Genomic DNA, 10,641 nt, shown 5'->3' on the forward strand with positions numbered 1-10,641 from the left:
GATCTACAGGGAGTGCAGAATTATTAGGCAAATGAGTATTTTGTCCACATCATCCTCTTCATGCATGTTGTCTTACTCCAAGCTGTATAGGCTCGAAAGCCTACTACCAATTAAGCATATTAGGTGATGTGCATCTCTGTAATGAGAAGGGGTGTGGTCTAATGACATCAACACCGTATATCAGGTGTGCATAATTATTAGGCAACGTCCTTTCCTTTGGCAAAATGGGTCAAAAGAAGGACTTGACAGGCTCAGAAAAGTCAAAAATAGTGAGATATCTTGCAGAGGGATGCAGCAGTCTCAAAATTGCAAAGCTTCTGAAGCGTGATCATCGAACAATCAAGCGTTTCATTCAAAATAGTCAACAGGGTCGCAAGAAGCGTGTGGAAAAACCAAGGTGCAAAATAACTGCCCATGAACTGAGAAAAGTCAAGCGTGCAGCTGCCAAGATGCCACTTGCCACCAGTTTGGCCATATTTCAGAGCTGCAACATCACTGGAGTGTCCAAAAGCACAAGGTGTGCAATACTCAGAGACATGGCCAAGGTAAGAAAGGCTGAAAGACGACCACCACTGAACAAGACACACAAGCTGAAACGTCAAGACTGGGCCAAGAAATATCTCAAGACTGGTTTTTCTAAGGTTTTATGGACTGATGAAATGAGAGTGAGTCTTGATGGGCCAGATGGATGGGCCCGTGGCTGGATTGGTAAAGGGCAGAGAGCTCCAGTCCGACTCAGACGCCAGCAAGGTGGAGGTTGAGTACTGGTTTGGGCTGGTATCATCAAAGATGAGCTTGTGGGGCCTTTTCGGGTTGAGGATGGAGTCAAGCTCAACTCCCAGTCCTACTGCCAGTTTCTGGAAGACACCTTCTTCAAGCAGTGGTACAGGAAGAAGTCTGCATCCTTCAAGAAAAACATGATTTCCATGCAGGACAATGCTCCATCACATGCGTCCAAGTACTCCACAGCGTGGCTGGCAAGAAAGGGTATAAAAGAAGAAAAACTAATGACATGGCCTCCTTGTTCACCTGATCTGAACCCCATTGAGAACCTGTGGTCCATCATCAAATGTGAGATTTACAAGGAGGGAAAACAGTACACCTCTCTGAACAGTGTCTGGGAGGCTGTGGTTGCTGCTGCACGCAATGTTGATGGTGAACAGATCAAAACACTGACAGAATCCATGGATGGCAGGCTTTTGAGTGTCCTTGCAAAGAAAGGTGGCTATATTGGTCGCTGATTTGTTTTTGTTTTGTTTTTGAATGTCAGAAATGTATATTTGTGAATGTGGAGATGTTATATTGGTTTCACTGGTAGAAATAAATAATTGAAATGGGTATATATTTGTTTTTTGTTAAGTTGCCTAATAATTATGCACAGTAATAGTCACCTGCACACACAGATATCCCCCTAAGATAGCTAAAACTAAAAACAAACTAAAAACTACTTCCGAAAACATTCAGCTTTGATATTAATGTTTTTTTGGGTTCATTGAGAACATGGTGGTTGTTCAATAATAAAATTATTCCTCCAAAATACAACTTGCCTAGTAATTCTGCACTCCCTGTATGACAGTTGCCAATCCACGTGCATGGTGCTGACCTGTGAGTACAGGTCCCACTAAAGAACACCAGGTCCTCATGGAGTCTGTTTCTGACAGTTTGGTCAGAAACATGCACATCATCAGCCAGCTGGAGGTCATTTTGTAAGACTCCTGTTGTGCTCCTCGCGTAAAGGATTTAGATTCCGTTACCACCTGCAAGATTGTTCCCTTTCAGTGCACGTGTTGTCCCTTTTCATTTGTACCAGAGCAGGTGGAATGGATCCACAAAAGTTTAAGTTTTCTGATGTTTAACTGATTTTGTCCTATAAACAGTCAGCTAAACCTAAGCCTCAGTGTTGTGTTTAAGAACTGCCAGCAGGGGGAGCCAGTGCATAAAAACGTCCTTCCTTTGAACAAATCAGCTCTATTGTATTGTTTTCTTTATTGCAATAAATGTAAGAAAGAACATAGTGAGTCCAACACACCTTATAAGTTGTACTTTTAGCTTTTTTTTATTTTATTTCATTCTCGGCAGTGAAAATCTGCATTCATAAAAATACAAGTTCTAAATCCAAACGCTGAACAAAAGTATTTTAAACACACTGCTACTATAAACAATGATCGCAGCCAGCGCACAGACACTTAAAATAACGGAGCAGCAGTAACTAAACATTACCAGTGATACGGATCCAGCAATAATCACAAAACAAGATGCTCTGGAGTGATTGGATCATAACAAACAACATAGTAACGCAGTGAAAACTACCATTGCAAAATCTTGATGATGTCTAACGTTTTTAATTATTCTCAAGCAGTCATTTTAGTCCTGTTTTTTTAAGACACAATAAAAGCCTCAGAAGGGGAAACGTACAACAGGCAACCATACACATGCAATCATGTTCTCGAGTGTTTTTATGTGAACACCTAAACTTTGGACTGTTTCTACTATCTACTCCATTCCTGTGTCAACTCTAAAGCATCGCAGCGCACACCTCAAAAGTGTCAATCTAATCTAGACCTCTTCAGCTACACTGCCCTGCACTGCAAAGACAGATTTTTATGTTTTGTTTTGTTTTCTAAACGCGTCTGGTCTGTGTTGCGGCAGTGCTATTTCGTCTAACTACTGTCTCTCGTTCATCCTGAGGAGACTCTGGAAAATTTCCTGTCACTCCTTAACCTGTGAAAAAAAAAATAGCAAGTCTTCTTTTTCACGTCTTCCCGGGACCACCATCGATGTTTTCAAATCAAATTTACCCGTCGGCTGAACACGAAAAACAAATCTCCAGGAACATTATAAAGGAAATACATTCAGAAGTATCATGCTAAGGCAGTTTTTTGAGTTATAGGCCTTCCCTTGTCTTTAGTGGGCCTGTCTTACCTCACACTCCCTCATCCTGTCTCAAGAGGGAGACTATTTTTGGACCACATCTGTATCACAAGTGTGCACGCAAGAAAAAGCGGTCTTTGTGCGCACAGGTTTCTTGTCTGTGCCTCCCCGCCAGCACAGCCAGCAGGTCACTACAAATCAAAATAAACCAGATATCCATCACATAATCAAACCTCCCTTGAAAAGCAAAAGGTTATGAACATTTTCCCCGTTCCAAACAACACCTCTTTACACACTGGTGTCATTACGTATTATTATAAACACTGACTTGATATTCGTATTGTTATTTAAGAGAATAGCCCTTATTCTCTTGGCTATCAAAAGTATCAGATATGAACATTAAAGACCTCCAGACGTGCTCATTAACAACAGATCCACTGTAATGGGTTTCTAGTTGTTAAGGCTGTGTCCACTGTGTGTGAACTTATCTTGTTTGTGCCTCACGTGTTAAGAACAAATACAGAAAGGACAAAGCTTCATTCAGTTCAAGTCTCCGGAGACAACACTGCCCCCTGCTCCTTTAAAATAGACATTACTCAGGGAGGTGGAAAGGAGAAACAGGGAGATGGGAGTGCTTTGGTCCATAAAAGAAAAGAAAAATCATCAGGAACTAGATGCCCGCTCATGCTCCAGGGGTACCGGCTTGCTGGGCCATGAGAGGGTCTCCGCCATCCGCGTCGTCCTGCACGGGAGTGGTCTCATGCTCTGCTGTGATAACAATGGTGTTTTCATCTACAAGCTCACAGGTGGGATTGGAGAAAGCCGACAGGGGCAGGGTGATCCTCTGCATCTCACGCTCATAGACCCGCTGCTCATGCTGCTTCTTCAGGTCCCGACCCCTAAAGGCAAACACAAAACATAGATCGGTTATGATATCTCTTTATATATAGTTAACCCTCAAAAGATGAATCTGCAATAACTGATTTTTCTAAATGGATTTTTGTTAATTAACAGTAGCATTTGTTCATTCTCCCTTTTAACTCTTAGCTATCATGCAAACAACCAATCACAGTCAAGTCTTGTTTTGTTTTCAGCATCATGAAAATATCTATCATTCGCATGCACTCAGAAGCCTTGTCGCTGATCCTACACACTGTATTTCTGGGCGTCACCCGAGGCAGCATATTCACGATAAGGGTCTTCAGAGAGCATACTGTACGTAGATAACACAGCCTGTTACACCAAGCGCTGCATTGTCAGCAGTGGGACAGATGGCCAGAGGAACCCAGAACTCACAAGCTGGCAGGGAGTTTATCTACTCCAAGGCAATGCAGCGACGGGAAGCAGCACGAGGTGACCTTCTGCTGATCTGAAGCCAAAACAGGCCAATATACGCCTATCTGCCTGCTCCTGTGCTGTCTTTGCTCTGCCTTGAAACACTTTATATCACCACAAAGTCTTTAGACTTCTCACAAATTTCCATTTCTTTTCAGGACCAGAGGGTTAGCGATACACGAGATGTAAAAAAAAGATTACTTGTACTTAATGCTACAAAATGAATCAGTGCACTCCTGGAGGTAATCCAAATGGATGGTGTTTGGGGTAGAAGGGAAGCCTCGAGGGGATTGGTTTCCTTGTCAATAAGCTATCTATTCCCACTGCAGGCTGTTTCCACTGGGATATAGTGTGCAATCTTTGCCTGGAGAAGTCTGGGGTGAAATCTTTCCTCAGCTCTTCTTTTAGGTGGCATAAGATAATGCAGAGTCAGTCAAAGACAGCGAATTGCAAAGAATGTAAGCATGTCTCCCACTCATCAAACCCATTACTGGTGGTGATGCTGCCAGTGTATGCTGAGGCCACTTATAAACCCTTTGACATAATATGCTTCTCCTCCTTATTAGTAATCACTTCCTAATAATAGAAAACGAGGACGGGGCAGCGCTAATCAGATAGGACAGCCCAACACAGATCCGGGAGGGCATTTTGTGTTTGCCAAAGGGAACCCGAGTTCCCTCTTTCATAACATCGGGGCTAACGTTTTGCACGTTACATAACTGTACGCTTCCTGTCCCATTCAGCCCCTCCTGCTTAAAATAAACTGCAGGCATTTCATTTCATGCCACGTTTGCCCTCATGTTCTGTTGTGGTTTTTGTGAGAAAGCTCATAAAACTGCTGCCTTGCTTCTGAGAAGAACAACAGAGACCATCGGTAGGGAATCTGTTTAATAGTCGATGGCCTAAACTTAAGAGTACGCTGATGACACGTGATGTCGTGTGAATGAATCATTCCGGTATTTCTCCTCCACCTTTCAAAGCTATCAAAAACACTACAAGCCGGTTTAAACTGGACGATGCAACTCTGAAGGATCGCATTTTGGCTTTATCTCACATCTAAGTAGCTCACCATCCATGAACAGACAATCCTGAACATCCTCATGCACACAAATCCCTCTGATACTGAACCAGCTGGCTTGCTGTGAGTAAGATGCTCACCTCTTATAGAAGTAGCCCAATGTGATGCCCACTCCAAGGACGATTATAATCCCCATCATGATGATAGCAAGGACATATCCTGAAAAACAAAAGGAGAAGAGGAAAATGGTTAAAACAGAAGATACAGATATATAAGAAAGACTTTCAGCTCCTTTAAAAACTAAACTGTGTAATTTATAATTAAAACGTATTCAAGCTGCAGGTTTGTGCACAATGCCAGCATCATACATGTTTTTAAAGTACAAAAAAGCACAGCATACCAATAGCGCCAAGGTCCTTCTTCTTTTTTGGTCCTGTATGAACTCGCTGGCTGATCCCCATCACTGGCTGCAGAGCTGGAACATCTCCCCGCGAAGCTTTGGCTGGCTGAGCGCTCTCTGTGGAGGGAGTGGTTGCTTTTGTACTGAGGGATTCAGTCTTTGCTGGTATGGAAGAGTATTGTTCTAAACATACAGCAAAACAACCTTTTAGTGGTCTTTCCCCAAGTCATGTTTTGCCATATAACAGAAGTAATAGGTTGTTTTTTTTGGCCATAAAAAAACTTTTTAGTATACTGAGGATGCTTGCTAATCTGTGAAGGCACTATTAATGCTAAACATTGCACAGTGACGTGTAATGTAAAAGTAGTAACAGTCGTTTTGGAGAAACATATGCTGCCATTCCAGAATGTGAAGTCATTGCATGTTTGAAAAGGCAATTCCAATGAACATCCTGCAAAAACTACAGCAGCATGTCTGCGTAGTAAAACACTCTGGGTCTGAACTCTGGAGACTGACCAGATGATCAGAGGCAGTCTCTGAACCTGGAGTTTTTCCATTTCCTACCTTTTATCTCTACTTTTACATGAAGTAGTTCACTTTGGCAACCCTAACCCAAGAATATGTATTTATGCTTTTAAAACCTAATATATAGTTTTATTCTTTAGTGTGTGGCGGTACTTCAATTTGACCAGAAGTGGACCATGTGGTGTCCAATTACTGCTGGTCCAACAACATTACCGCTGACGCAAAAACAGCGGTAATGTTGTGGCATGACGAAAGCTCTGAGATTTCTCTCAACAAACTGTTGGGATGTAAATCAATAGGGGACTGACGAGCACGTGCCTTTTGGGTTGTTTTTTTCCAATGTACCAGACACAAACAAGCCCAGCACAGCCAACTGCCACTCCAACAGATGACAACGTCTGCTCTTTAAATCTTTTGTTCCCCGTTTCCTCCACAGAACTTGTTTATCAACTCTGCCCCAGTTAAAGGGCAGGAAGTCATAAACTGATTCAGCCAATTAGCTGCTGTCTCCGTGGGAAAAACCTCTCCTCTGTGCCAATAAGCTCGGTGCTGGGCGTGGTCAACGGCTTTCCCCAAACAGAAGTTTGAGACGCGTGCGCTGGTGCTTTGTTATTGTATGACTTTTGTTGGCTCCCCAGAAGAGACGGAGACAAAGGTCACGCGAGATTCCTCAGAGTAACTTAACAGCGCCCAGCTGACCTACTACACTCTTAAAAGCAAGTCATCACTGATCCATCTGCAATGAGACTGGAACAAGTTTTAGACATGTGCTAGATGGAAACTTTGTTTTTTAAGTGATAAGAGTTTCCAACTTGGCTGCACACTTTTTGCATTGACTAATAAGTTTTACCTCAAGCTGAGAAGCTAGAAAACATCATTATTAGCAAAAAAAAAAAAAAACAAAAAAAAAAAAAAAACATTTCTACTGCAAGGCCAGACAGTGCAGCTTATTTTTGGCCATGTTTCTACAAATGTCGAATTTGTTGTGCAAATGGCAGTTGTACTGTGCATACAACTCGTATAGTATTAATAATTACCGCTGTGTATAGGGTTTACCAACCTTTGCATGTCTCAAGTGCACAGGATTCTCTCTGAATTGCTCCATCTGGGCCAGCAATGTAGCACCAAGGCCTCTCAGAGGCGTCTGGGTTTCGGCAGTAATTGTGATCTCCAACACCTACGGGAGGAATGATAAAAAAAATAGCATGTGTCTGATACCATGCCTTGTAGAAATAAAGGCCAATCTCTACATGTCTGTCCCCACTGTGTGGATTCATTAATCATTAACACTACTTCATCACAGTACAATGAACGGCCTGGTATGAGCACAAACAAAGGAAAAGAGCAACTGGTGCATAAAATAGGCCACTTAACACCATCAACAGGCACAGATGCTGAAAATTCACATCTTTTATTGTATTTCACAGCCTTTCCTCTGATTTTGCCATGTCAGCACCTCAGCCAAGATGTTCCATGCTGTTTGTTATCCAGCACGGAAACTGTTGTGCCCAATAACTGTGGGCATTTCAAATCTGACTTCATTTTAAGGGGGGCATTAAATCTAATATAATTTTGTACCTTTTTCTGAATCTGGATGGATTGTAACATCATAGTCCCTTGTAGTATTGGTCCAGATTAGGCAGCTCAGACCTGAGGAGGAGTTCTGTTGTTCTCCTCTGTAGTCCACACCATGGGATCTCACGCAGTCTGAGCGAAACAGCAAAACAACAAGTGAGCGCAAGACATGAACTTATTTGTGCAAAGAAAACGAAAGGATAGAAAAATAATATAAACATTCACTCGGAGCACAGCTTTTAGAAAAACAAAAAAAGAAAGAGGAATTCAACACACACATACATAAAAATCAGTCTATAAAGCACAAGTTTACCTTTTTGGTCTCCATTTGATGCCCTGCTCTCCACCAGAGCCACGCTCAGGAAAACAACGTGCAAAGAGAAAAACACTTTGCAGAGCTGACGGGCTGATTTCACAGACAGCATTTTCCCTCTACACCAAAAATGTATATATATATATATATATTTCAATATATACAAAGTGTTTCCGATGGAGGACGAGCCTGTGCTGGATTCAGACACACTGCCCCTCTTGCTGCAGTCCCAGCCCTTGTTTTTGTCAAGACGAGCTCTCAGCTTACTTCGTAAACAGCCTTCTGCGGTGGAGGCGGTGGTGGTGGAGGAGGAAGAGGTGTCCTTTGCAGTGCAAACCTCAAGGTCCTAAAGCCTCACCAGATTCCTATGCAACGCACACACACACACACACACAATGAACATGCACAATGAAGAGCATACCCTGAAAAATAATACGTGCAGCCTTGATAAGAGATTGTTTTGCTTAAGCTGTGAGGAGAACTTATTTCCCCCCCCCCCCCCCAACTATCAAGCCTCGATCCTGTTCCTTAACCAAGACTATTTTCCACACTTACAGCCTTTTCTCTGGTTTCCTATAAATAGCTGCTCTACTTTTCCATTTCCATGAAAAAAAAATTAAAAACTTTTCCATTTTTAATCCCTCTCCAACTGCAAGGTCTTATCTGGCTCTAACTACTTGGTGCATTTATCCAAACTCCCTCTTCCTGTTTCCCATGCTTCCTCTCCACCCCAGGAGGCTTTCTTTTTTTTTTTCCCCTCCCCCCTTGTTTTGTTCTTTTTTAGGTGGATATTGTCAGAAGTTGACTCTGCTGAACCTAATAAAGCAGGGCTGCCAGTTGTCTCTTCCTGTGCACAGGGAGCTGTATGCTCAAAGCAGAGTGGAGGCCTGTGCCATTGTTGGCTGACTAATAAAGAGGGCAGCCAACCCGTGACTCAGTCAATGTTCACTCTGCCACTTTTCAAATATATGCTTACTCAGTTTTCAGGCAATCACCAGAGCAAACAGTGAACATGTGTGCCGTACGCTCCAGTACACTCTGGCCTCTCTGGATCTAATCATTTTGTCTCATTGAGACTATCTATGTCATAAACACTTGCACTTTTTATCAGCACGACTTTCTCCAGAAATGAGCTGCTGTAAAGAATTCTCCTAAGAAATTTCTCTCCATCGTGGTAAGGAATCAAAAAGTCAACATGACCATTCGATTATAGTTTCTCCAACCTGATGAGGAAGACTTCCTTACCTTCAGAAATGTGTCTGAGCCCTATCTGAAATCGACTAAATTATAATAAATATGCCTTGTTGGGAGATTAAATGAAAGAAATCTGTGAAAACACATGTTGGCATTGTCTGCATTCATCTTTGTTCTCCTCCACAGAGACCTGCTGCGCTAAATGTTCACGTTAAAAGGCTAAACTTCCTGAAATGTTCCAGCTCATGCATATAAATTAAACAATTAAACTACTAAATCTGAGTGATCTGAAGCTTTAGGCTGTGTAAGGTTGACCATTCACATTGACAATCCAGATGCCTGTGCCTAATATTTGATGATTTAAAGGTTTGGAAAATGATAGTAAGCAGCACTAATCATATTAATGACTAACATTTTTCCAAAGTATCACCCTTAAAAAAGTTCTTGATTATATAAACTGCATAAGCTTTTTTTTTTTTTTTTTAAATCAAGATACAAGAAGCTGTCATTTCAGATTTCATATAAGATTTAAGTCATTATAAAAAGAAAACAAAACTAAGTGTGGGTATTTTCTCACTGCAAACGCAAAGATCAGCTGGGTCCCTGTGGTAGAACAGTGGAAAAACATGACGTCCAAACAGTGCAGTGCACACACGTCAGTATTTATTTACACATCACATAAAAGGGGCTTCGCATACATGGTCTTGTTTCACGTTGCCATAGTTAATCATTTCATTACCAAGGGCACGGGCTTACTGAGAACCCAGAGACTGTCAGTCACAAAGGCCGTCAGAGGCTTTTCTTGAAGCAGATGGTCATTTTCCAGTTTCATGCACACTTTGCCTCCAGGAGGAAATCTCTAACCATCATGACCTTAAACTCACTTCTCATACTTTGTTTTCAAGTTTAAGGGGAATAAAGGAGCGTTCAGTCAAAAAAACACAATTAAAATAGCTTTTCATTAAAAGTACACTTTTATTTTCAGGCATGTGAAAAAGCTTTCAAGAGTTAAAATAACAAGATTATTAAAAAGTAGGAAAGTAAAGTGTGTTTAAAACTAAGGAAGGGAAGCATGGTTTTGTTTTTATCTGCAGCTGCAAGCTGTAGGCACTATTTAAACTCTTAAAGGATTCTAGATAGAATGATTATGTTTGTCCAAATATGGCCCCCACACTTGTGTTCTCCTGCTTCCATTATTTAAAATGAGCCGGTATCAACACGGCCCACACGGTTTCCTTTGAGGCTCATGCTAATCTCACAGTACTCAGGTGTGGATTTTGCCATGGCTCATAGAAGACACATTGCATAAGTTTAATCTACGAGCCATTAATACAAGCTTATAGTCATTACTGTTGCATAACCTAGATGCACACAAGTGCAGCGCTTCATATATGCACAGTGCAAGCACAT

The 10,641-nt window shown here is 41.8% G+C and overlaps 1 protein-coding gene across 2 annotated transcripts; it reads right to left on the reverse strand.

Annotated features, from left to right (window-relative positions):
• Positions 1 to 2,047: 2,047 nt before the first annotated feature.
• pik3ip1 (phosphoinositide-3-kinase interacting protein 1) lies at positions 2,048 to 8,937 on the reverse strand. Of its 2 annotated transcripts, none has more exons than XM_085367305.1 (6): positions 8,038 to 8,937; positions 7,728 to 7,856; positions 7,210 to 7,326; positions 5,625 to 5,741; positions 5,365 to 5,443; positions 2,048 to 3,770 (listed from the first exon to the last, which is right to left on the reverse strand). In XM_085367305.1, the coding sequence occupies exons 1-6, from the start codon at positions 8,147 to 8,149 to the stop codon at positions 3,554 to 3,556; spliced, it is 771 nt and encodes a 256-aa protein (XP_085223431.1). In that variant the 5' UTR covers positions 8,150 to 8,937; the 3' UTR covers positions 2,048 to 3,553. The 2 variants fall into 2 exon arrangements, with proteins under 2 accessions (XP_085223431.1, XP_085223430.1); XM_085367304.1 differs by having other exon boundaries at positions 5,625 to 5,807; positions 8,038 to 8,935.
• Between the last annotated feature and the right edge of the window lie 1,704 nt (positions 8,938 to 10,641).

Source organism: Diplotaxodon limnothrissa, linkage group LG12, assembly GCF_057381915.1.
Source record: "Diplotaxodon limnothrissa isolate DT_005_m linkage group LG12, D_limnothrissa_male_GT1.1, whole genome shotgun sequence".
Lineage (NCBI taxonomy): Eukaryota > Metazoa > Chordata > Actinopteri > Cichliformes > Cichlidae > Diplotaxodon > Diplotaxodon limnothrissa.